We start from the raw sequence: 27385 nt of genomic DNA on the forward strand, positions 1-27385 counted from the left end.
TGAGGAGGGTGGGTGCCAGCGTGGCCGCCCACTCTCCTCCTGGTCTCCTTCCCTGGGGCAGGCCTGGCCCTGGGGCTTGTGCGACCGGGTACAACTCCTTGTGCGGAGCCAGGCCTTGGTTGAAGGAGCCTGCTGTGGGGGTGCCTGTTTGCGCTCCCTTTCCAAATTGCATCCGGGGCCACGTCCACCTCCCCACATCTCTGAGTTTTTAAGCAGAGGTTGGATGGCCGTCTGTCACAGAGATTCCTGCATTTCAAGGGGTTGGGGTCCCTTCCAACCTTACAATTCTGTGGTTCCTCACTTACGGTACTATTTACATAGCTGTCAAGTGTCCCTTATTTGAAGGGACAGCCCCTTATTCCAGCGCCATGTCCCGCTGCTGTCCCTTATTTATGGATGTCCCTTAAATGTCCCTTAAATTTCAAAGGAAGCAGCTCCTCACCCTCCCTCCCTGCTGGCCAGGGAGGAGGGAGGCTCCAACTGTGTTGCTTGGCTATGTTGCTCACCCAGTAAGAAGCCTAAGAACGACTGGGGGGGGTGGAGCTTGCATGCCTTGTGTGTGGCTAGTTAATGCAAGCTGAGGGGTTTTTTGAATGCTGGCTGCCATTTTGTTGCACGTGGTGCTGCAAACTTTGCAGTGCAAAGCCAGGCCGGGGAGCCATCTTAAGTTGAGGCTGCATAGGCCTTGTGGTGCATGTGATTCAGATTCTATTCAGTTGAACCTCTGGTTACAAAGTTGGTTGGACAGTGTTCTCGAAGCTACCCAGCAGTTTGATCAGACTGCAGGAGGACAGGAAGACTGGAGTGCCTGGAACAGGTGAGGCTGTAGGTCCCTTATTTGGCTGCTGGTCCCTTATTTTCAAATCTGTAAGTTGACAGCTATGACTATTTACACTAGGGCTGGCCATTTCCCAAGTTAGCTAAAGATGGAGTCTCCATATTCAGAGGAAACATGGCCCTGAATTCTATTTGTTGAGGAGCAAAAATATAGGTGGGCTGTTATGCTGGTGGAGTTGGGCACTGTGGAAAACTGTAGTAGAAATGGCTCTGAGCTGATGCCTGACAGAAGTTATTGGCAGGGCTGGTATTAGGTTTCATGAGGCGCTAAGCTACTGAAGGTAATGGGGCCCTTTATATGTCCAGCTGTCCTTTGTCAACAACAAATTGTCCCCTTTTTTTGCATTGAATATATGCTATATGTTAACTTATGGACCTAATAGTTATGTAGGTTTTATTTTATTTTGTTTTTTATCTTATATTTTGGAAATGTACATCCAGGATTTTTCCCTTTAAATTTTTGGGGGGGCCCAAGAGAGTGGGGTGCTAAAGCTTGTTTAAAGGTAAAGGTAAAGGCACCCCTGCCCGTACGGGCCAGTTGTGTCCGACTCTGGGGTTGCACGCTCATCTCCCTTAAGAGGCCGGGAGCCAGCTCTGTCCGCAGACACTTCTGGGTCATGTGGCCAGCGTGGCGAAGCTGCTCTGGCGAGCCAACACCAGCGCAGCACATGGAAACACCATTACCTTCCCGCTATAAAGCGGTACCTATTTATCTACTTGCAGTTAGGGGTGCTTTCGAACTGCTAGGTGGGCAGGAGCTGGGACCGAACGACGGGAGCTCACCCCGCCGCGGGGATTCAAACCACAGACCATACGATTGGCAAGTCCTAGGCACTGAGGTTTTACCCACAGCGCCACCCGCGTCCCTAAAGCTTGTTTAGCTTATACGTAAATCCCGCAGTGGTTGTTGGACTACACCTTCCATAAGCACCAGCCAGCATGATGATCCCATCAGAGAGATTGGCATTTCTAGTCCAGAATATATGGAGGGTACCATGTTGGCTACCCTTGCCTTAGAGGCACAAGATAGATTGGATTCTGCTGGCTCTATTCAGAGTTACTGCTGAGGAGACTGAATCAATCGATGACCCGCTTGCCTTTGACAGATTCAGTACAGAAGGTTTTCCCTCAGGGTGTAATCTAAAAGTCATCACATTTAAGAGGTACCTTGCTGTTGATTTCAAAAATGGATTGCAATGCTGGAATCACTGTGGCTTTTGAAAGACAACCAACTATGCTGTGTGATGTTTCTAGCCCTTTGATGAAAACAAAACTACAGATTGCAGTTTCCAGTAAAAAAATTTTTTTAAAGGAAAGCATTGTCCAGAAACTTTTATTGGCTGAATTTGGCTGTATCAGGTAAACAGAACACAAACTGTCACCGTTGTTATGATGACGCAAACCAGCAATGTCAGGAGCAGCGCAATGAGGCAACATCGCGAGTGTTTCCTTTCTCTCTCCTTCTTTTTCAGCAGGGTGTCATATCCTGGTGTGTAAATATCTTCCAACCAGTACTGCAGGTCATTTGGGTTTTCCTGCAAGAAAAGTGACTGGGTTCTTTCTTGTGCATAGGCAATAAACAACAACAACATCATGCAGTTGAATATATTTTGGCTCCCACTGAAAAATGAACTATGGCTACCCCAGATATGTCCAAGGGCTTTCAACCTGCAACAGTTCAGACCAGGGGTCAGCAAACTTTTTCAGCAGGGGGCTGGTCCACTGTCCCTCAGACCTTGTGGGGGCCAGACTATAGTTTGGAAGAAAAAAAATGAACGAATTCCTATGCCTCACAAATAACCCAGAGATGTGTTTTAAATAAAAGCACACATTCCACTCATGTAAAAACATCAGGCAGGCCCCACAAATAACCCAGAGATGCATTTTAAATAAAAGGACACATTCAACTCATGTAAAAACACACTGATTACCAGACCGTGCGGGGGCCGGATTTAGAAGGCGATTGGGCCGGATCTGGCCCCCGGGCCTTAGTTTGCCTACCCATGGCTCAGAGGCTTCCACTTAGTAGAATGAGGGCTAGATGGGGGGGCACCTCCATACTTAAAAATGTGCACAACGGATTCAGTGTGATTGACCAGTTTACATACTTGTGAAACTTTAGAATCCTGTCTTTGGCATGGAAGCTTAATGGAGCAACAATAAACAATTTAGAAAGAAGGAAAACACAATCTGATTTGCATCCTGGCTTTTCGTGCTGTCGATAGAAACTTACTCCATTCACAGAACGATCCCTCCCATAAGTGCAACTTTCCTTCCATGAATGGAAGCGCTTTCCATTCACAGAGCCAAAAGTTAGGATCTGGGCTTCTGCAAGCAGTCCCAAAGCTTAGTGCTCCCTTTGCTCTGTGCGGTACCCAATTTCCTCAGGTACTTAAATATCCAGTATCTCAGGCACAAATCAAACAGCGTAGTTCTGGGGTTGCCAGCCTTTTGGGGCCCATGCCTATATTTGCAAACCAGAGAAAGTGTTGCTGGCATTAGCCCAACCTATTGACTTGGCTGAAACAGAATGCTTCTTTCATGTCTAATTTCAGCCGGGGGAGAGGACATGTGTGAATCAGGGAAGGTCTCTATGGGTTCATGGGTGTCTATGGGCATCACATTACCGACCCCAGTATATTTTTTTTGTGGGGGCAGATGCGATTTTGTGGAACTGTACCTTTAGATAGTGAGCCAGGCTAGAGTTTAAGGAATGTCTGTCGTAGTCTTGGACAGTCCAGGATGGGTATTTTTTCCCTTCCTTCCAGCTGTCATCAGGGAAGACATCACTGTAAAGAGGATTTCTTTTGATCGTTGATTTCAAGGTGATTGGTGTAATGTGTTTTCCAAGAGCTTTATCTATCGCTGCAGGATGGGGCTCACTGACTTCCACGATAGGATGCTCACGTAAATTTTTCTTTTCTCTCTGGAAGAGACACGTACGAAAAGGATGAAGGCTGTCATCGACATTTACCTAAGAGCATATTATTTCACAGACTTCCTCTGGAGCTTAACAAAGCCCTTTACAGTAATCATCAGCTAATCCTCCTAGCTTTGAAAATCTTCTATTGAGAGGAACAGTCATCTTTGTTCTTGTAATATGGTCAAATTACTATAAGAATCTGAAAAGTTCTTTAACAACCTGGTCACAAGAAAGGCTTGACTAAGATTCAACGATTATTCATGGAATTCAGATATAGATGAATACAAAGCAACTTGATGCCAAAACACATTATTTTAAAGCAGCAATTTACCTACATATGCAACCAAAGCTGACAGCAGGCAGGAATATTTCCTTATTCATCATCACCAAAGCGAGAGAGTTCCTATTACTTTTCACCCTGGAAGTGGAATGCCAATTCAAAGTTCCCAGTTCAAAACCCCAAACTTTAGCCAGGTATCATTAATTTCACAAAAGACCATGATTATTACACATTAATAAGTTGAATTACAGGTTTCCTCCAGACTATCAGCATTTTGCAGCAGAAATTCAAGCTCATGCCAGGAATTTAGCTTTGCACAGTTAAAGAATATTAAAGCATATTATTGTCCTAGAACGCTGAATCTGCTTAAACAAACAGACAAACTTCATTTTTTTTTTCTTTTTTGTGGTTAGGAAAGTGATGAGGAAATGTGCTGAAAAGTGTGGACTGAACAAACGACGGACATGAACATATATAAATACCCCACAAGCAAACCAGAAATACGGCTGAATGTTCATTGCTGTGAAACCTCCCAGCATAAAAATAAGAACAAATGCTCCATAAACACTAAACATGTTCACACAAAAAAAGAAACTTTGTGCAAAGCAGATCAGGATGAATGCTTAATTAACAGGTCGTCTGAAGTAGCCTATAGATTGAGAAGATACTTTTGGATTTATTATTTTTTTGCCAGTGTGAAAGAGGGAAGCAACCCACAGTACGAGCCCAAAGGGAGCAGGGTGGGAGAAAATGGTTGATTCAGCCGGCCAAGTGATGAGCTGACTGCCTCAATTGCTCTGTCTTCCTTGTCCTCTCAGTTGTAGCATAAGAGGGCAAAGAAATCAGGGAGCTGAATCTGCTGTCTAATGCCCCCATCTTCAAGAGAGGTTGAAACGTCCCTGTCAGGACCACTTGCTGCTTTTGCCTATCCTTTTTTTATGAGAGGGTGGCACACTGTTTCAGCCGGCATGCTTTTCTGCTCTGAAGGAATTTCCGCCCTCCCTTCCCCACAGGTGGGCGGGGTTTGCGGCACCGAGCGACGGCTCACCTGGGCGGGTGCCTCCCACCTTCTTGGGCTGGCCTTTGACCCGCCCTCGGCCAGCTTGCCGGGGGTGGGCTAAGGCCAAAGAAAAGTGGCGGACCCCTTTGTCCAAGCCTCTTTCAGTTTTCTTCCTTCCAGGCATGTAGGTCAAACTCCCGGGACGAGGTTACTGGAAGGGCATGCTGTGTAAGTTTGTGCTTTACAGTCCCCTCTCACTGGACCTCACCTGCCTGCATATCCTCAGCCAGATGGGCTGAGAGGGTTACCTGCCAAGGCCTGTGCCAAATTTCCCATTTCTGAAGCTAAATAATGTTGTGGCAAATTTGAACCCATACCCTGGTCTCATTCTTTGGGGAAAAGAGTAGGCACCACAGACAGGGCTTAGCCCGCATGCCCGCAAAGGGATTTTCTTGTGTAGTAGCCTGCCTGACCCAGCAACTGAACCTCCATTGTTCTGCCCGGACGCTGAGGTCCAGCACCAAGGGCCTTCTGGCAGTTCCCTCGCTGCGAGAAGTCAAGTTACAGGGAACCAGGCAGAGGGCCTTCTCGGTAGTGGCACCCGCCCTGTGGAACGCCCTCCCACCAGATGTCAAAGAGAAAAATAACTACCAAACTTTTATAAGACATCTGAAGGCAGCCCTGTTTAGGGAAGCTTTTAATGTTTAATAGGTTATTGTATTTTAGTGTTTTGTTGGAAGCCACCCAGAGTGGCTGGAGAAACCCAGCCAGATGGGCGGGATATAAATAATAAATTTATTATTATTATTATTATTATTATTATTATTATTATTATTATACACAGCCCGATTGTAAAACAGACAGGCCTCAAATCAGTTGACTTTTGGGTAAATGGCGAACTGCATTATTGCCATCCCAATGGCTAGACTCCACCAACATTCGATTTCACTATGGTGCGCAGGTACGCCACGGTTGTTCTGAACAAATTTGGGACTTTAGCCTTTCTTGGAGGGCACAGGAGATGCATTGCAAATAAAAGCTACCTGAATCAATTGTATCATGTATATGTAAGCTATTTCAGTTGGATAGTGATTAAAAAGATGACTTTGTTTACAGTCCTTCCCCAACCTTTCGTTTCTTCTTAAGAAAGCAGTCCCTCTTGCCATCCATTCTTGTGTATGGGGGATATTTACTTTGTCTCTTCTTTTTCCTTCATGTGGTATATTGCCTGTGTAAATAATGCCTGAATGGGGTTTCGATCAATAATGTCCAAATACTTTATTACTACCCACTTTTCGTACTCGGTGAAGGATGCAAATTTCTCTCATTATTTGTTCATAGTACTACACCTCGGTGCTAATTATGCAGTACTTAATTAATAGATACCACAAGCCTAAGTTTACTTTTTATAATATTTTTGCTAAAAAAATTCAACATAAAATCCAAAAATCAACCTAATTTACAAAACATAATAAATTAAAAAAAGAAAAAAGGAGAGATAAAATAACTGTAGGGCCCTTTACTATATTCATATCATATATACATATCCAATCATCTATCTACACACAGAGTAGACCTTCCCATCTCCCACCTAAGCCTGCTTCTTCTCCTGGTCTCTCAGTCTGGGAGACCTTTTTCTACCCTGTCTTTCATGCAGGGATCCCGCTCTGCCAACTGTCCCCTTTCTGTGTTTGCCATCCTCAGTCCAAAGTATTTGCACAGCTTCGAAAAGCTTTTACAGAGCTACGACTAAATACAATAAGCTCTGCTTATAGAGATGGGAGACACAGAGGCATACCAAAAAACGAACGTGTTTGCAGTAGGGGATGTTCTGAAGTAGAGGACCTTATGCATTATACCTTGCACTGTCCGTTATATAATGATGCAAGAAAAAGATTTTTGGTACCTATAATGACAGGGTCCCCTGACCAGAACCCCCTTGACATGATGTTATATCTCCTTGCAGACACAGATAAGTATGTGACCTGGCGGGTAGCACTTTTTGCAACTGCTGCTAGGAAAATCAGAGCAAATTATATAGCCAAGGTAGCCATTAACTGCAAAGGAGATGAATTTATTTGATCCCATCTATCTACCTCAGGCTATGCTCTATCTTTGTCACCAAACTCTGAGTATAAATTGCACACTGTATTGATACTGTTTTTAACATTAGTGACCATGTGACGATTTTAGCTTATGAATTTTATTGTTTAATGTTTTTATTTGTACATTGGGGTACTTTTATAGCTTTGTTTAGAGTACGTAATGTTTTAATAATACAAATGTTTTTAGTCTTTTTTTTACCAATTCAGTATATTTTCTTTTAATTGTCAAATAATTCTGTGTACATTATGGCAGCCTTTGGCTATGTGCAATAAAACTGACTGAGACTGAGACAGTCCGAAGTAAATATATTTCTATATATTTCTCCTGCAAGGGTCAATATTTTCATAAGGAACAAACAATAATTGGACCAAGTACATATTCCCAGCTGGGAGTTTGCATCAAACAATTGTTGCTGTTGGTGATACTGGCACAGATGCATCTTGAAGTGGGAAAACTGACGGATCTGGATTCTGATAGATTTCTGGTCAAAGCACCTAGAGTAGAAAGCACCTTTTCCTCTTTCCTACGTGTAAACTCACAGAATGTTGACTTCCTGACAAGGTTCACGGTTTCCAAGCAGAAGACACGACCGTGAACTGCGATCCTGTGCCACCATGCATCAGGCAAACCCCTCGTTCCCTTTCCCCTTGCTTCAAAAGCAGAAAACAAAATCAGTTGTGGAATACGCCCCACAAGATTTTCCCAGGCGCAAGTCATGGTTTGAAAAGCAAGACGTGCAGGAAAAGGATGCTTCTTCCAATGAGCAGCGTCTCTCAGAGCCAGTGGTGTAGCGTGGGTTGTCAGCACCCGGGGCAAGGCAAGAAATTTGCGCCCCCTAACCCATGGATTTGCGCCCCCTAACCCGTGGATTTGCACCCCCTAACCCTAACCCCCAGATGTTGCGCCCGGTGCGGCTGGCCCCCCCTGCACCCCCCACACTACGCCACTGCTCAGAGCCAATCAGATGAAGAAGCGAGGGAGCCAATCATGGGAAGAATAAACTAGACTATCTGGGAAGATACTTGCGTACCAGATGGAATTCTGATTGTTCACCATTAAAGGTTGCAGGTACACACACCATGCTTGCAAAGCAGAGAAAAAGATGTAATCAAATGCAAAATAATTGCTGTCTGTTTTCGGATTGCAGCCAGAGAGATTGCAAGGAAATCGTTATAAGAAACCCTGTGCAGGAGGATTCTGGCATTCACACCCCTTTCACATGCCTAAGTTGCCAAGTCTGTTTTAGAGCTCTAAAATTATCCTCGGCTACTGCTAGGGAGTGAATCGATCTGCAGTGCCCGCCAGCTGCAGTTTTAGCTCCCGTCAGTTTCCATATGCCATTTCTGAGCCCTGACATATCCTCAGATCAGATTATCTTGCGTGTCTTTTGTGAATCGTAGTTTGCCCCCTCGAGCTTTCATGAGCCTAATTGAAATGGCACCACCGCAATAGCTTATCATATGTGTGTGTGTTTGTGTGTGTGCGTGTGCCGTCATTTCATCACCCTATTATGTATTTAAAGTTCTTCAGAGATGCTAATGGTGTCTCAGGCTTGCGAACTGGACGTGGAAAAGAAGGGCTATTTTACTACTGGTGCTATTAGGGTGGAATGGGAGATGGATGTGGAAAAAGGCATAAAAATAATGCGATCTGAGTGTGATGGTTATTTTAAAAAGTGTTGGGGGGGGAGAAGAAAATCAGATATCAGAATGTACAGTGGGACCTCGGGTTACATACGCTTCAGGTTACAGACTCCGCTAACCCAGGAATAATACCTCAGGTTAAGAACTTTGCTTCAGGATGAGGAGTCCCCGCTGGGCTCCGAAGGCTTGCGGATAGCCGCCTGAAGCCTGGAGAGTGAGAGCAGTCGGTGCACACCGATCCCTCTTGCTCTCCAGGCTTCGCTTCGCTGGAGAGGCGCTGCACAGTTTTCCCTCTCTGCTCAGAGCCCCTTCAGCGAAGTGGGAGGAGAAATTGAAGGGGCTCCATTTCTCCTGCCGCTTTGCTGAAGGGGCGCTGAGCAGAGAGGGGGAGAATTCCCCTCCCCCTCCTATGGTCTGGTGCGTCCTATGGTCCAGTGCATCCTATAGAGCGAAAAATACGGTACATTGGCTGCCCCCTAACACGATGAATTAGTCCCAGAGTTTGAAATTTCTTGTGGAATTGTGAGAGCAATTGTTAGAAGAACGAAACTTTTTCGTAGGGGCCATGGACAGCATCTGGCGATGCAGGAATGTCTGGCCTTCTGTGACCTTCCGAAAGCATCTGGCTGGCTGCAGTTAGAAGCAGAACACTGGCTTGCATGGAGATGATTCAGCAGGGCAGGTCTTGCCTTCAAAGATGTAAATTAGTTTCAGTTCAGCCACTTTTGGGGGGTGAGTAGGTCACATTCAGTGATGGGTTTTCTCCCCCATTGGTCCTTACTGATCAGCTGCATGGTGGTGTCTGAGAACTTTGATGCATCCAGATCTCATTTTTTATCATCACCATGAGCAATATTGTTCAAGTATACACACTTTGTAGAGTGGCTTAGGCAACTGCACCTCCAAGCACATGTGGACCGAAAGCAAAGACAGATCAGAAAGTAGTATAATTGCCCCCGCCCCCAGGCCATGTGACTTGGTCCACAGGCTGTAAAACTGGCTGGTGTGTCCAAGCGTAAGTGGAAGCATTGCAAGAAGATGGGCATTGCAGTCAGTCCTCGCTGCGACTACTACAGAGGTTAAATCTAGGGAGGGAGGAAGCTTACGAGTTTATTTGCATCATAAAAGCCTCCACATGGAATTCTGATTGCTTACCATTAAAGGGAAAGCCTGCAGGAAATTGTTTTTGGGAACCTGAGGATCAGATGACCTCTAGCCAACTCAGGTCTGCTTTTTGCAGTTCATGCACAACCCTCTTACAGCCTGATGCTACAAATTTTCCTGGAAGTTTGTGTGTTTAATTTGGCTTTCTAAAGTCTATCTTTGATGGGTAATTCAGTTGCCCTAGTTGGTTCATGCCAGTCTGAATGGTATGGCTCAATGGTGCTCTCTTACTGTAGGGATAACCTACAGGAAAATCTACTGTAATGAATATATAAGCAACACACCCAACTGCTAGGTAGTGCTGTACCATAAGTTTAGTGCTTTACTTAAGTCTTGTCTTCTTCTTGTGGCAAAGGACTTGTTTGGTATTGTAACAGATCCATTCCTTGCTCCAAACTAGTATTTCCAAATGCCCCAGGTTAATCACATGCTATTCCATCCCAGGGCATAGAATACCCTCCAATATTTCTCCTATGAAAATAGGGATATCCTATTCAACCATCATTTTATTTATACCCCATCCATCTGCCCCAGCCACTGTTCCAACATACATAAGAATACAATAAAACATTAAGCATTAAAAAAAACCTTCCTTATATGGGGCTGCCTTCAGATGTCTTCTCAAGGTTGTATCTCCTTGGTTTGGAGGAGTCGCATAACTCCATCCCCTCCTCCATTTCTCCAATGAAAATAGGGATGTCATAAGGAAAAATGGGACATTCTGGGATCAAATCAGGAACTGGGGTGGCTTCTGTAAATCCAGGAGTGTCCGTGGAAAATGGGGACACTTGGAGGGTTTGAATAGCCTAGACTAGAGGCACAAAGGTCAGGTTCTAGGATTTTTTTGTGGCTGCTTGCCAGGAAAGGAAAGAGCCTGAACATCACATCTCTTAAGATTAATCTGCTGCCATGGTCTTATTAGTTAGAGTCTCACACCCTCCGATTGCAATGCTATTGTGGTGTGGACCTGAGAGAGCTGGGCACAAGTTCAGTTTGAGCTTGGAATTTGTTGGGTGGCCATAGGTAAAATGACTAGCTTTTGGGTTCAGTTTGACACCTGCAGCATGATGATGAGAGAGGTTTGCTTCTTACGGGTTTTATGTGGATGAACAAAGAGTGTATAATGTGTTTCGGGAAAAGAGAAGGTTAATTGTAGTCACTCCAGCTAGCGGCCGTATGTTCTGAAGCAGGCTCCTCACCAACCAGCTAATTGTCAGGCAGATTGTATTTCTAACAGGCATCCTTGTGCACAAGCCCAGCTGCTGCTGCTGCACGTGTGTAGTTGGATCGGGGCCAGGGAGTCTAAGTGTGTGGTTTAGCAAAGAAAAGGAAGACCGCGCTCTCTTTCGTGGGGCAAACATTTTCAGTGCAAAGGCCAATAGGGCTTGGGCAGCCTTTACCTTCCATTATCTGAAATTAGATGAGAGGGGAGGAAATAGACTCCCCCAAAGCAGATTTTTTTAAAAAGTCAAAAGATAGACTATTGGTCTGAAACCCGAGTTACCTGTCATGGCAGCCTCAGAATTTGGTGGAAAATAAATGAAAACACTTCTAGGCAGAGGAAAGCACTTTCAGAAGCGCAGGGGGGCACATTAATCTGAATGATCTCTCAGTAAAGGTCGTGACAATCTCACAAACACAGCACGGAGGCAGCGAGTCCTAAGAAGCAAGTGTTTGTTAAAATAAAATGAATTCCAGGGCTGGGAATTTAGGTTGCTTTCAGGGTTTAATGACTTCAGGAACCTAGAGGTCACTCACATCTCTTCTGAAAAGGAACACGAACCCCCCTCTCCTATTCCGGTCTTAACTAACCCTTAACCTCATTAGGCCTTTCGTCCTAAAACAAAACATGCTATTCATCAAGCATTCGTTCTACACAGTGCGTACATCATGTTTATTTTGGTATCTGGAACATGTAAGACATATGCAGTTCCTCCTTATTTTTTGATCGTTAAAACAAGGGGGGCATTAACAATTAAGGCGGCAATCTCAAACATAATTATTTCCAAGTAAAACTTGCTGAAATCGGTCAGACTCATTCCTAAGTCAGCATGGATAAGATCAGGCTGTAGGTTTGGGCCTATCAAGGAATGTGTTTCTGTTGAATTTTACATTTCAATAAGACATTCTCCCAGAAAGCTCTCTGAAGGTTTAAAATATAGGGTTTCTTTTAATGCCTCGTGTCTCTCTCTCTCTCTCTCTCTCTCTCTCTCTCTCTCTCTCTCTCTCTCTCTCTCTCTCTCTCTCTTTCTTTCTTTGCCAGGTTGGACCATACTTTCTTACTTTCTTCTTCTTCTTTTAAAAAAGGAAACTCCTTTAAGCCCTGACAGACAAACCTGAGAGTTTTTATTGATCTGCATTATGAGGTTCCAAACACATACACTGGGAAGGGAGAGAAATATATGCAAATACTTTAGTGTAACAGTTGCTGAAAATCAAATTTTATTAAAGGGTTGTCTACATGTGTGAACCAAGGGTGTGTGGTTGCTGTGGGGAAAGCATTTAAAGTCTCTTCTAGATGGCCATGCGCAGGATTCGGCACATTGGCAAGTGCTTAAAAATAGCACTAAACAGTGAATGCTGAAGGCTGAATGTTGGTGAATGTGCACACTTGGCTTACTGTGGACACACACAAATGTTTCCAGCAGCCATCATGAGCTATCTGGCAATGAGTCTCAAGTCCTGTGCTCAGAACTGAGGGTCCCTACACATGTATCCCAAGTGTTCTTATGACACAAGTGAGATAAGCTGAGCTAGTGTTTAAAGAACATGTGTTCTATCCAGTGCTGGATTTACGTATAAGCTAAACAAGCTACAGTGGTACCTCGGGTTAAGAGCTTAATTAGTTCCAGAGGTCCGTTCTTAACCTGAAACTGTTCTTAACCTGAGGTACCACTTTAGCTAATGGGGCCTCCTGCCACCGCCCAATTTCTGTTCTCATCCTAAAGCAAAGTTCTTAACCTGAGGTACTATTTCTGGGTTAGTGGAGTCTGTAACCTGAAGCACCTGTAACCTGAAGCATCTGTAACCTGAGGCATCTGTAACCCGAGGTACCACTGTATAGCTTAGGGCCCCACTCTCTTGGGGGCCTCAAAAAAAATTAAAGGGGAAAAAACTAGATGTACATTTCCAAAATATAAGATAAAAAACAAATAAACCAACACTTGCTTACAGCAACAGTGTTTTGTGTTGTGTAGGCTCCTTAGATGTAAGTAATGGGCCTCACCTTCTAGCCTGCTCTCTAAAATATTACTGGTTTGCTCATTTCTATATATAGGGTGCCTACCTACTAGGTCCATAAATTACCATATAGCATATATTCAACACAGGACATCTGGGCATATAAAGGGCCCCACTACCTTCAGTAGCTTAGGGTCTCATCAAACCTAAATCCAGCCCTGATTCTTTCCCACAGCATCTCTGTCACAACCTTCATAATTAAAGGTTCCTTCCAGATGCTTCTTTTGCGGGTGAGATTCGATTGCATGAAAAGTGATGGGGAGCTGCACTGGAGAAAGTTTGGGTAAGAATTGTTGGACGTGGCATTGTATGAGCTCCCTGCAAACCAACAAGATGAATGCTCAATAATCTGCCAGTATCGTATAACCCCCTCGCAAATTTGTGCAAGTAATTCAGGATGGATGCTGGATAAACAGCATATAGGGAAGAGACCAGAGAGGACTGGTGATTGTTTTGAAGTGGTGCCAACTGATCAGTGGTTGCTAGCTTTCATTTTAAAGTGTATTCCCTCCCCCCTCAGATTTGCTTCCTTTAGGTTTGGTTTGACTGAGAAGCCCTCCAGTTATAATGCCATATGACAATATCTACCAAAAACATGCCAGCAAAAATGAATGTAAATGAATTTAAAATATCAAACAACTTAAGTCTAAAGCACAGAAGCAAAGCTAAGTCAGGGATGTTGCCAAGATGGGATACAGGATTTCCCAGTCCTGTGAAGTTCTCTGTAAAAGGTACAACAAACTATTGAATTAGTAGAGGATGAGTCCGGTGCTCTAGCAACTTACCTGCGAATAGACTCTGTTGTGCCATTGCTGTTGCCCAGGAAAATGTGTGTCTGGAAAATTTGCTAGCCAGGTTTGTAAAAAGACGGAGGTTTTTGCTAAGGATTTCACGTCTAGCTGCAGGAATTTGTCGGGATGGTTGTTGTTTGGCAGTGCAGAGAAATCCATGTCTCTCTGTTCCATATTAGTGAAAGCCAGTTGCTCTACGCCGGAGCAGCTCCCATCATCTTCTATAATTAATTAAGTGAACAAGGATATTGTCTTTCTCCTACCTGAAACTGTAGCTGACTGATGTCAGGTATATACATTTCCTATTGTCTGCACATGAAAACGAGCAACACGGCTGCTCCTTTTAAAGCAGCCGTTCTCAACTTGTAGGTCCCCAGATGTTGTTGAACTACAACTCCCATCATCCCTACCTAGCAAGGCCAGAGCTCAGGGATGATGGGAGTTGTAGTCCAACAACATCTGGGGACCCACAGGTTGAGAACCGCTGCTTTAAAGGATTAGCCGATGTTTTCAAGAGCCGGTCTGAAGTGAAAGGGAAGCTCTAAACGTGATTATCAGTTACCAGATGCCCGAGATGAGTGCAGCAAATTTTGCAGAAGTAGCGATTTCTGCAGCAAGTATGCATAAAAATGACACCAGAGCTTACAATGTAAAATGTAGCTTAAAAAAACCCAATCCCAACTTTATTGCTACGGCAGCATTTCAGATGTCTATTCAAAACACTCTTGACTGTCACAAGATAATCACTGGCATGAAATACAGTGCTGCACATTGTGGTAAAGGTAAAGGGACCCCTGACTATTAGGTCCAGTCGTGGATTGCGGCGCTCATCTCGCTTTATTGGCCGAGGGAGCCGGCATACAGATTCCGGGTCATGTGGCCAGCATGACTAAGCTGCTTCTGGCGAACCAGAGCAGTGCACGGAAATGCCGTTTACCTTTCCGCTGGAGTGGTACCTATTTATCTACTTGCACTTTGACGTGCTTTTGAACTGCTAGGTTGGCAGGAGCTGGGACCGAGCAACGGGAGCTCACCCCGTCGCGGGGATTCGAACTGCCGACCTTCTGATAGGCAAGTCCTAGGCTCTGTGGTTTAACCCACAGCACCACCCTGCACAATATCCCATATACACTTATGAGGTCTGGGCTGGCATGGTGATGGATCAGAAAAGAAATCGTGTAGTGGACAATTTGCTAAAAATGTAGCCTGACTGAGTGTCTGGCAGCTGTGAAAGTGGTTACATTCCACAGAAATAAGACAGGACTTGAAACCTCCCCCTTTGCAGGGAACAGGAACTGACTAATAAATGGCAATTCATAATTTATCCTCATAACATTTCTTTGAAGACCAGTGCGCCAGAAACTATTGGGCTTACGTTGGCCATGATGGCTAGGACTGTTAGAAGTTGAAGTCCAATGACCTGTTGGGAGCACCATGCTGGCTAATCCCCCTGCGCTAGATGGGTAGCGCAGTCCACCTTGACATATTTGGTTTTCTCCATTTTATTTTTTATTTTCAACAGAAATCAACCAACATTATATGGTTTGTGGGGAGTGAAGATATATATAAATGGAGTTTATATACATATATATTTATTGAAGATGTAGAAATCACGTGACTCACATACAAAATTTTCTCATAAGGAAAATGTAAGTTGCCTTGTTCACGTTTCACAAAATTGCAAAACTATCTTTATAAAAAAACTTTTTTAAAAAACAACAAAGAAGCTTATCACAAAATTATCTTCTAAATCTTTTTTTTAAAAAAACCTGAAAATTTAGCCCAATTCATGTGAAACATTAGGTTTTTCTCCATGTGCAAACCACATGAGCACCAAGAGCTAGGTGTGGATCTTTCGCTGAAAACCCTTGAGATCAAATGACAAGTTTAAAAACAGTACAGATTTCTTTCATAGGATGTTACAAAGTCTAGAACGATGTTTCTCTACACTACATCAAACAGTGCAACCGAGATTCAGTGTTAATCTTTACAGTGTTTAATTGATTCAATACTTGTGTTCAAGTATATGTTCATACACATGATTAAAATCCCTACTTTGTCATTTTGTCTATTTTTGTTTATAAAAGTTTCTAAGTTACAGTAGATCATTTCTTACAGTATGTTTTTAAGGGCATGGAGAAACATGAGGTGTCACGCTGGGCCACTAGTGATCTGTGGTAGGAATCAAGAACCCACGACCCTCCAGGTGTTATAAAGACTCCATCAGCCCCAGGTTAGCACCACAAAAATTCAGGGATAATAGGAGCTATGGTTCTGCTATATCTGGGGGACCGTAGGTTTCCCATGCCTGTTTAAAGGAATCTGCCTACAACTTCGTGGAATTGATTCTTACGATTAAATTGGTTGAAAATGGGCTGCTGTGATTATGAAAATTAATACTGGGAAGCTGTAGCTGTGTCCATAGATGTTCTGGGTCCAATGTCACATGGAAATAAATATTCGGACAGTTCTGAAAGTCTGATTCAGCCCTTAATAAAACAAGAATTGATTTCTCCAATACATTCAGTAATATAACCTGTTCAATGCTGTTAGATCAACTCACCCCAGAACTTGTTGCAAAAATTTCTGAAGTCAATCTGACACAAAGCATCAAAAAAATTACAATAAAATAAAGGGGATCTCATTTCCATACACAGGAAAATTATTAACCTAAAAAAAAATCCAAAAAAATCAGGGTAATATGATGACATTACTTTGCACAATCTTGTGGACAGTTAAGTGTGTTTAAGTCCCATTAACTGCAAGTGAGCAGGACTAGCACACTAAACAATGCACAGTATCATCATGCTCATTATTTGTCTTTTGGAGGTTGGGGGTGGGGGAAAAAAAAAGACATATTGGCCTACTGAATATAAACATTTAAAATAGTAATTTAAAAAAAAATCTGATAAATGTATCCAAAATAATTCATATAAAATTAATTATGGAAACTCTGAGCATAAAACAAAACCAAAAAAAGCTGTTTAACCAAAATCAAAAATAAAAATGTATTGGCAGGCAAAAATAAATTAATTTGATTAAATTATATGTAATCTGATAATATTTGGTCTGAAAAAGCGTGCTCTTGTGTGTGTTTATAAATAGTGTGGCTGTGAAGAGCTGAGAGCTACCCAGCCAGTCTGCCTGCCAGAGGTCAACTCCTTTGCTGAATTTTCTGAGCATAAAAGTCTCTGCACGTCTCACAGCAACGCTGGTACCACCTCATGTCTTGGCAGAGGTTCTTCTCTCGTATCACTCTGCAGTATACAGGCCACTGGTCTCCAAGGCACTTGAACGTTAAGGCAGCTGTGAAACGACACAAAACCAAACGGGGCATCAATGCAGGTGCATATGTCAACGGCTGTGAATTGCATTTCTAAGGTGTGAAACGTATGGTGGATGGATAGCGCAGGAAGCCTCTTACGTACAGGCAGCAAAACACCAACAACAAAGCGACTTGGGAATGAAACGCACGTAACAAGGTGGTTTTATAGAAGCAAAAAGGGCAAAAAAAAATGCTTCAAAACTTAGAGATAAAGGATGCAATCTACTAAGGAGTAAGGGACACAGGTGGCGCTGTGGGTTAAACCACAGAGCCTAGGACTTGCCAATCAGAAGGTCGGCGGTTCGAATCCCTGCGACGGGGTGAGCTCCCGTTGCTTGGTCCCTGCTCCTGCCAACCTAGCAGTTCGAAAGCACAAAGTGCAAGTAGATAAATAGGTACTGCTCCGGCGGGAAGGAAAACGGCGTTTCCGTGCGCTGCTCTGGTTCGCCAGAAGCGGCTTAGTCCTGCTGGCCACATGACCCGGAAGGTGTATGCAAGATGAGCACTGCAACCCCAGAGTCATTTGTGACCGGACCTAATGGTCAGGGGTCCCTTTACACTTTACCTTTAAGCACCATTTAACACAGGAGCATAAGAACAAGGCTGAACCAGACGAAAGACTAGGTGATATCCAACAACTCACACAGATAGAGTTGCACTGGTCGTCTGGGGTCCTCTGGGTTCCAGATCATGAGGATCTGGAACACAGCTCTAATGAATTGATTTCAGAATGTATTTCAATTAATTGATTGTGATTTTATGTCAACTGTGTTATTTTGACTGTTGTTAGCCGCTCTGAGCCCAGCTTCAGTTGGGGAGGGCGAGATATAAATAAAAATAAATAAATTATCATCATCATTGTTATTAATGTTCCCCACCCACAGGATGAGCAGCGGCGCCATGATTTTGGTCTTGGGAGAGTTGGGGAAGCATGGCACGCATGTGAATGTGACAAGACAAAGAATAGTCACTCCCCCATATGACCTTGCAGCCGCTTACCTAACCTAGGAGATGTAATTGTGTTCACATTAATTTTTTCGTTGCAGGGCTGCAGGTGGCAGGGTCTATAGGCTGCAGGCTTTTCAGAGGAGAAACACTCGTTGCCGTGTCTTCCCGTGATCTTGTGCATGCACTGGATGACTCGGGACTGCATTCCTTTGCCACAGGTAATGGAGCACTGCAAGGAAGGTAAGAGAAACATGTAAGCACTTTTGCCCATGGAACAAAATCTTATCCAAGCCTGGTGTTATGATAGACTCAATGTCTGAATTTAAAACAATGAGAAAATATAGTTTCCTTTTGCGCCATCTTACATGGAGCACATTCTTCTCCCAAATAGGTGTTTTCAAGGGATGTAAATTGCATTCCCAGAACCCTTAAGGATCTATTCTGATATATGAAATAGCACTGGATATGGTTTAATTGTCCATCCGTCCCCCAAATACTATAGTCTTTCTTTGGAAGGAGGCTGGTTTAGTTTCTTCTATATCTCTGATAAAGACCATTCTAGCAGTTAAAGCTGAGAATGTAAAGTTCCCAGGCAGCTGAAGCTCACCTGTAAGGAACAGCTGGATAGAGCTCTAATAAAGCATTGTCCTTATATACAGTATTGTGTGACTTGAGTAAAATACTCAGGGACAGGAGACTTCCTATTTTTATCCAGTTGCAGTCTTTTAGCTCTAAAAAGGCCAAATTTTGATCAAATCATTATTTTTATTGAAATAATACAGGATCGGATCATGGTTTACAATCCTGGCTTCTTTCAACAAACCATAGTTTAAATCAATCAGATGAAAGCTGGTTAATTTAAACCAGAAAGTGGGCGCTTCCCATCTCTTCCCTATGAACTCATCAGAGGAAGAGAAGGTAATGAGGAATGCATGAGGTTCATATCAGAAAATAATATTGTTGCTTGTCCTCCATTCATTGTCTGCTGGTTGCAACCAAGACAATATAGCTGCAAATTGGTGGCCTTTATAGTGTTTCTGTAAGGTCAGAATCTCTGTACGCTCTAGTGTGTGGCGGCCACTGGTACTTGAACTAAGGGAACCAGAAATGCATTTTCTTCCATGGATGCAACAGCCTTATGAGCAGAAACCTAGACAAACACAGACTTTGTAGATAGAACGTGAAGTGATCTTAGTAAATCAATTCATTTTCAGGTTTAACCACTGGCAAAAAGGTATTATTGTACGCACACATGATATGTGTTGCTTCTGCCTGTAGCTGATTAACAAGAATTCCTGGACAAAAACTATTAAGCATAAACAAAATGTTCTAATAGGCAGCCAGATTTTCTTTGTGGAAACAACACTTCGCTGTTAATCTCTGCATTTTGAATGCAGCCCTAAAGGTGCTGTTAAACTGTTCAAGCAGCAACTCAAGCAGAACATTCTTGTCAAAGACTGTACAAAAATGATTTCTGGATGAAGGTACTTGAAAGCCATTAAGGAAAGAATGATGGGTGGTATTTGTTTTCTGCAAAAGCAGCGGTGATCTATTTTGAGTCTCTCTTCCACATAATTTAAGTAACTGAACTGTAAACACTATATCAAATTATCTTTCAACTTGGCACCCGCAACTCTCACCCTAAATTCTCCCTTTCCTCTGCCTGCGAGAGACATATATTTTGAAGCTGAATCCCTAGACCAAAGGCTGAGGAAGGTGCTGTAATGCTACAAGCCACTTCCAGCTGGCCTCAGTACGAAGTAAATTAAGGGAAAAATTGTCACTGGCAGAGAGCAGCATTTAAACTCTGAACCTCAGCCAAGATAATAGGCAATCACTGCCGAGCTTGATAAAAATCTGCAATTGGAAGTGCCAATCTGTAACAGTGTTAACAACATAGACTTGGACAACTTCTTCCAAGAACAAATGATTACTCAAGTTGCAATGCAGAAATCACTTGTTCTAGAGTTATTACACAGAAGACAAACGAACACAAGAATGGCGTTCCTGGATCCGACCAAAGGCCTCCTGAACACAAACCAGACCAGCATCTTAAATGAAAACTGCAAGGTTACTGACTGGCCTGACAAAGGATGGCTTTAAAAAGAGGACGACGCCTGGCGTGGTGGTATGCTTGCTGGCCCCAACCCACCTATAAAACAGGATTTTAAATATATATATTTTGAGTTTGTCCAGGCTTCTGTACTCTGATACGTTCAAAGGCTGGACAGCAAGCAGGCAGGATGTAGCCTTGCTGCTAAAAGACTGTAATCCACTGCAGAGTAGATTGAGACGATAAGGGGGAGAGGGAAGAATTTCTGTGGGCTGCAGAGTGAGTGCCTCCCACATACTGTATTGCTAACAACTCCCTGGAGTTATTGCAGAAATCATCTCTTTCTAAGTTTTTATCTAAGTGCCAAAATGTGTACATCCAGCCATCTATCAATCTTCCATCCCCTTTTTGAGTTCCCTTCAAGAACTGATCACAAAATGTTGCCCCACCTTTAAAAAGAACCCCATCCCTTCACGTACAGAACAAGTATTTCAGTGAGAAGGCTGAGCTAGTTCAAACCAACCCCTGTATATGGTGTTTATCAACCTGACTAAGGCTTTTGACACTGTAAATCATAATGCCCGCTTACGGAAAGCTTGGCCTATCACTCAACATCCCCAAAACCTACCGTAAGTGCTGCACCAACAAGTACAAAATAGCCCCTCTGCAGTGCCACAAATCCAACTCAGTGGTGTAACGTTGGAAAATGTTGATCACTTCTCCTACCTAGGCAGTTATCTTTCCACAAGGGTCAACATTGATGCAGAAATCCAGCATCGCCTGAGCTCTGCGAGTGCGGCTTTCTCCCAATTGAAGTGCAGAGTGTTTGAGGACCGGGACATTCGCAGGGAAACCAAAATGCTTGTTTACAAAGCTATTGTACTACCAACCTTACTGTATGCTTGTGAAACATGGACCACTTACAAACGCCATCTCCAACTTCTCGAAAGATTCCATCAATGGTGTCTCCAAAAAAATTTACATGTCACTTTGGAAGACTGGCAAACTAATGCCAGTGGACTGGAAGAAGCAAAGATCACCAGTGTCAAAGCAATGATTCTTCAATGTCCCCACTGTGGAAGGACGTGTGGGTCCAGAATTGGCCTCCAAAGTCACTTACAGACTCATTGTTAAAACTGTGTTTATGGAAGACAATCTTACTCGGCCATGAGTGATCGCCAAAGAAGAAGTGCATTTTCTACTATGTACAATCCTTCCATCATCAGGAAGAGGGTTTTTTTTTTAAATGCCTCTGAAAAGCTGAGAGTTTTATTCAATATTTCTCTCTCTCTATTTTTTTAAAAGAGGATTTAAAAAATGTCTGCTGCGCCACCAGTAAATAAAAGTGGGGTGGATACTTCCATATCAGATGTGTGCTGCATTTTCTGTTGAAACCATGCAAAATATCTATTCCGTTTTTTACTCCATATGGAAACGAGCTGTCTGCCATTTTTATCCAATTTCTCTGAAATCCAGAGTTACAGCAGTTAAAAACTGGAAGCACGAAAGCTTCCCTTCTCTGCCGCAGATTCCGAACACCTCCAGCCAGCTTTTGTTGACAATAGCTTCAAGTTACCTGTAGATAACTACAGATAACTGTGAACCATTCACTTTTTGTCTACTGTATCTCATAGGGCTGCTGCAAGGATAAACAGGGGGTCGGGTGGGGGATAAATCTAGGTGCTGCCCTGAGCTCCTTGGATGAGGGCGGCGGCATAAAAGAAGCACAATGATTCAACACGATTACTGCTTACATGTCACACAACCAAAAGCTTTGACTAATACTTTCCATGTTTCTCAAACATGAATGAATTTATAGGAGCCTTTGCTTTTCTCTTAAACTGAATTTTTTAAAACTGTAGAATATTAACTTCATTTTAAGATGCTTGCCTATATTGCATTCCAATTTCCTCCTAGTCTTCTTAAGTTGCAATGTTAGTTTTATTATAAACCAACTAGGAACTGATATTGCTTCACACCATTCCATGAAACCACTTTTCACACCTATATAATATCTCCTTGAATTTACACACTTTAAGGGTCTCCTATAGCAACCTTTGTACTCATTGTGATTGTCTAGAGCCTCCTCCTCAAATATTTTTTAAGGCAAAAATCCCACTAGATTCCACTGGACTTAACTTCCAGTTTACTATGCTTACAGTTGGAACTGAATTTTCTTTTTCAAGCTGTTTCTAATTCTCTCAAATTCCGTTCAGAAATATAATTTCTCAGAAATCTGATGTCACAGGGACTCCAAATGAAGTAAGCCCTCCTTGCAAATACTTCACCACTAAGATTAGCTTTCAACAGCAAGCTCGTTTCTGAATATAGGCCCATTATAGCAGCTAGATGCCTCTTTGAACGCATTCTACCAGCTGTTTCATTGCTTCAAGATGGGACACTATATCTTGTTCTGATCAGCCTCTTGAGAAACATCCTCAGCGGCAACTTGTGGCAAAGCCTTGTTACAAAGCGTGTTCTCCCTAAAATGAGAGCAAGTGTTGCGGTGTGGGCCGCCAGGCCAGCCCTCTGTTGCCAGGCAGGTTAATAGTTATTGCCTGGCGCAATGATTGGCTGACCGGGTTGCTGGGGCAAATTGCATGTAACAAATTGGGTGGGTGGGACCATAGGCTTTAAATATTGGGGCACACTGCTTTTGCTTTCTCTTTTGCAGAGTGCATTGGATCACCCGCCGGCCCTGTGTTCTGGTTGACCTTGCTATGCCTGTCATAGGGTCATCTGCCTTGGGGCAGGGGCCTAGTAGGAATTTTGTCCATTTGGCTGATTGACTGGTGCCATTTGGTTTTTGCCTACTACTTAGCAATTCGTCACAACTTGTAAGGTTGTGGTTAGACATTGGTTATAAAAACTAGTGGTGGAGGGGTCAGGATAGGCTGTGCCTGCCCCTCCAATGGTGCTGGAAGGGAATTCCATTAAAGGAATCCTGGGGCTTGCCACAATTTTGTCCAATCCCTGAAATGGGACCAGGGCCAGCAAGCCTTGGGGAGCTGGTTGGGTGAGCGGTGAGGGACTGACGCTCAACTCAACTGATCCCCAACATTGTTTTCCCTTCACTGGCTTCTGATGGAGTTCGGAAAGTCAGTTCTGTCTGAGGGGAGGGGGGGCAGATAGTCATAACCAATGTCTAAGCAACCACTCACAGATTTTGTATTTTAATAAAGTTGTGGCCAAAATAGTATCAAAAACCTTAAACTAAAATTACGTGTGATTTCTGAATTATTTTGAGGGGTGGCTTGGGGACTTACACACGCAACAGACTTCAGTACTTCATGATCGGAGCCTCCACTTGGTGTTTGGAGATTCCCCCCTCAGCCTACCCCAGACAGCAGCCCACCACAGTAAGAAGCGTCACTGAAGCCTGGGATAATTTTTTCAGGGGGTCAGGGGGCTGGCACTGGATGGAATGGGAAATTCCAGCTAATACTAGCCCCTTCCATTAGCTTTTCTCGTGATCCAGCCCAAGGAAGAGCATTGAGACTGCTGGGTATGATGGTAGGTCATAGTTATGAGGCAATAGTTATGAGTTATGACTTTGTGTCAGTGCATCCTTACCATACATTTAAAGGGCATTTAAAGTGAATGGCTCCCCCCAAAGAAGCTGGGAACTGGAGTTCACCCCTCGCAGAGCTACCATAACAAAATACCCCGGGTTACAGATGCTTCAGGTTGCGTGTTTTCGGGTTGCGGACTGCCAAAACCTGGAAGTACTGGAATGGGTTGCTTCCGGGTTTCAGTGGTCGCACATGCGCAGAACGCTAAATCAAGCTTTGTGCATGGGCAGAAGCGCTGAATCGCAACCCGCGTGTGTGCAGACGCAGGTTGCGAACATGCATCCCACATGGATCACGTTTGCAACCTGAGCATCCTCTGTACAGTTCCCTGGATTCGTTGGGATGGAAGTAATTGCTTTAGATGGTATTGTGCGGACTGCACATTATCACAGGTGGTCAGGACATTGGAATTCTTTTTCTTCTTTCGCAATCACTCATAGCTGAGTAAGATTGTCTTCCATAAACAAAGTTTTAACAGTGAGTCCGTAAGTGACTGTGGAGCCCAATTCTGGATCTACACGTCCTTCCACAGTGGGGACATAATTATTTCACTATTAATATATTTCTTCTTAATTGTATCTCAGTTCATTACTTTGATAAAATACATATTTTGTTATGTGCAAATGGCTTTAGATACCTATTAGGTCCATAAATTACCGTATAGCATATATTCAACACAAAAAACAGTGACAATTTGTTGTTGACAAAGGACAGCTGGATAGACAGGGTGGGTCTTTTAAAAAAGGCCCCATGGAACATGTGTACTCTGTATCCACGGGGCTTCTTTTAAAGGACTCGCCCTGTATAAAGGGCCCCATTACCTTCAGTAGCTTAGGGCCTCATCAAACCTAAATCCGGCCCTGCCAATCTAGTCCAGCATCCTGTTTGCACAGTGGCCAACCAGATTCCAAGCAAGACTGGAGCCCTTTTGAATGCATAAGCAGCTGCCTTCTTTTAAGCTTGTAACTTGCCACCAGCCCCCAAACAGATAATAGCTCATTTATTCATAAGATGACATAGCAAATAGCTAGCCAGCCTACCCAAAATGTTTATCTTGGCAGGTTTTAGTAGAAGAAATCACATTTTGTTCTAGATTTTTTTTTAAAAAAATAAGTTGTTTAAAAGGCAGATGAGTTCAAACAATAAATATCTATAAGGGAGGAAAGGTAGACTATTATGTGTCAAAGGATGGGAAAATACAAAATGAAGAACATCTGATTTTTCCACAGAAAATATCCAATTTAGGATAAATTTGTTTGAACTGTATCATCAGACATGTCTTCAAATTGACATGAACGGCACTCACTTAGAAAAGAACTTTCTGCTTGACTGGAAACATGTCTATACTGATTATACAATCGTTCCCAGTTAAATCAGGACTCCAGAGTTCAATCATTGGTGTCAGCGTCAATTTTAAGGAATGACAGGCTTGTTTGGAAAATGAAAGGTATACTATATTGGCTAGCCTCTAGACACCCTGAAAGAAGAGGCCTAGACTTGAAACTTAAGTAAGATTAAGCTCGATTTTTTAAAAGGTTAAAAAAACCAAAACCTGATTGATACTAGAGCTATACTAAAATGGCCCCTGAATATTCAGTCTCCATTTGTGGACTGTAAACAAGGGGCAGGGGTGTCAAAAGTGGACACTTACTTTTTGCAGCACTGTAGTGGGAGGGATTGATTCAGTTTTTAAGCACTTAAAAATGTCATCTCACTACTGTCATGTCTGCCCCCCATCAGGGCTTTTCCCCCAGCCAGAACTCAGTTCCAGAATCTCTCCGGTGTGCGCCATTGCCATTCTAAGAGAACGAGGGAGGCGTTCATGGTGAGTTGCAGCACCTCTTTTTCTAGAAAAATTGCACTGCCTGAAATGATGCTGCGTCCGGGTCATTTGGTGGTTAAGGGAATTGATGGGAGAGCTTACCTAGAGGGAAAGTGTATTGCTGCCAATGGCACTGCCATCACACGCAACGGTGAGATATACAGTAGTACCTCAGGTTACAGACGCTTCAGGTTACAGTCTCCGCTAACCCGGAAATAGTACCTCGGGTTAAGAACTTTGCTTCAGGATGAGAACAGAAATTGTGTGGTGGTGGCAGCGGGAGGCCCCATTAGCTGAAGTGGTACCTCAGGTTAAGAACAGTTTCAGTTGGAACCAGTCCTATTCTATAGAGCCACCCCAGGTTACAAATACAATAGGGCGCCATCTCAATTGTCTTTTCAGCACCTGTTGAGGACTTTCCTCTTTCCACAAGCCACAAGTGGACATTTTTATGCCAGTACTGTATTTGAAATACCGTATTTTTTGCTCTATAAGACTCACTTTTTCCATTCTAAAAAGTAAGGGGAAATGTGGGTGCGTCTTATGGAGTGAATGCAGGCTGCGCAGCTATCACAGAAGCCAGAACAGCAAGAGGGATTGCTGCTTTCACTGCGCAGCGATCCCTCTTGCTGTTCTGGCTTCTGAGATTCAGAATATTTTTTTCCTTGTTTTCCTCCTCCAAAAACTAGGTGCATCTTGTGGTCTGGTGCGTCTTATAGAGCGAAAATTATGGTAGTTTTTATATATGATTTCATTGTACAGTGGTACCTCGCAAGATGAATGCCTCGGAAGATGAAAAACTCGCAAGACGAAAGAGTTTTTCATTTTTTGAGTTGCTTCACAAGACGATTTTCCCTATGGGCTTGCTTCACAAGACGAAACGTCTTGTGAGTTTGTTTCCTTTTTCTTAAAACCGTTAATACCAGGGTGCATCTGTGCTTCGCAAGACGAAAAATCCGCAAGACGAAGAAACTCGCAGAACAAATTAATTTTGTCTTGCGAGGTACCACTGTATTGTGAAATTGCTTTGAGATTCTTTGCAGGAAACAAGTAATAGACAACAATATAGTCTACAAGAAACAAGGAGGGACAGGCAATCACAAATTTCGCCCAAGTTGAGCTACGCTCTCCTAGAAATTGTGGCAGTGTATATGTGTGTGAGACCATGTGTTTCTAAAACCTCGAGAACCTAGCTAATAATTATGATAAACGAGCCATATTTCCTCTTTCCCTAATTTTTTGCCTTTGCGGCTCTTAGTTGTGTGAGATGGAGGCCGCTGTACTGTAATTACCTAAGAATTCTTCGATTAGGGAATAAGAAAATGCATCTGCTCTCTCGTTTTATTTTTTGCAGGGAATTTCACTTGGTGACCCCCTTCCTCCTTTACTAAGGTAGGGAAACAAAGGAGCAATTTAAACTTCAGCAATCCTCTTGTTACTGACAGCTTTGTTTTCAGAGTTCCTTACACTAATGGCTCTCTCTAGACCACACGGCTTGTTCAATGCGACTCCCTAGGCAACTGTAAAGTGTCAGGATGCATTTAGTCTCTTATGCTCAGCATTCTCCTTTGACACTAGCCTCAGGGATCTGGCACACACACTAAAAGTACAGGACTGCTGCAAAGGGGGAACTTGAAAAAACACACAAAAGCAAGGAAATGCAGCTCACTGCTTAAGGATA

At 43.3% G+C, this 27385-nt stretch overlaps 2 protein-coding genes and 1 long non-coding RNA gene across 4 annotated transcripts in view; 1 reads left to right on the top strand and 2 right to left on the bottom strand.

Annotated features, from left to right (window-relative positions):
• Nucleotides 1-2191: 2191 nt before the first annotated feature.
• MINAR2 (membrane integral NOTCH2 associated receptor 2) lies at nucleotides 2192-14268 on the bottom strand. Its single transcript, XM_081930807.1, has 3 exons — nucleotides 13979-14268; nucleotides 3518-3763; nucleotides 2192-2372 (listed from the first exon to the last, which is right to left on the bottom strand). The coding sequence occupies exons 1-3, from the start codon at nucleotides 14156-14158 to the stop codon at nucleotides 2193-2195; spliced, it is 606 nt and encodes a 201-aa protein (XP_081786933.1). The 5' UTR covers nucleotides 14159-14268; the 3' UTR covers nucleotide 2192.
• A 1291-nt stretch (nucleotides 14269-15559) lies between these two features.
• ADAMTS19 (ADAM metallopeptidase with thrombospondin type 1 motif 19) overlaps nucleotides 15560-27385 on the bottom strand; it is a 119458-nt gene continuing 107632 nt past the window's right edge. For both annotated transcript variants that reach the window (XM_081930428.1, XM_081930427.1), the window contains exons 22-23: nucleotides 18309-18486; nucleotides 15560-17290 (exon numbers count right to left, since the gene is read on the bottom strand). In XM_081930428.1, the coding sequence (XP_081786554.1) occupies nucleotides 17139-17290; nucleotides 18309-18486 (330 nt within the window). In that variant the 3' untranslated portion in view covers nucleotides 15560-17138. The remainder of the gene's footprint in view (nucleotides 17291-18308; nucleotides 18487-27385) is intronic.
• LOC309380754 lies at nucleotides 18391-27132 on the top strand. Its single transcript, XR_014173110.1, has 3 exons — nucleotides 18391-18497; nucleotides 25623-25707; nucleotides 27059-27132. It is a non-coding gene; the product is annotated as an uncharacterized lncRNA (long non-coding RNA).

Source organism: Podarcis melisellensis, assembly GCF_964234715.1.
Source record: "Podarcis melisellensis genome assembly, chromosome: 11".
Lineage (NCBI taxonomy): Eukaryota > Metazoa > Chordata > Lepidosauria > Squamata > Lacertidae > Podarcis > Podarcis melisellensis.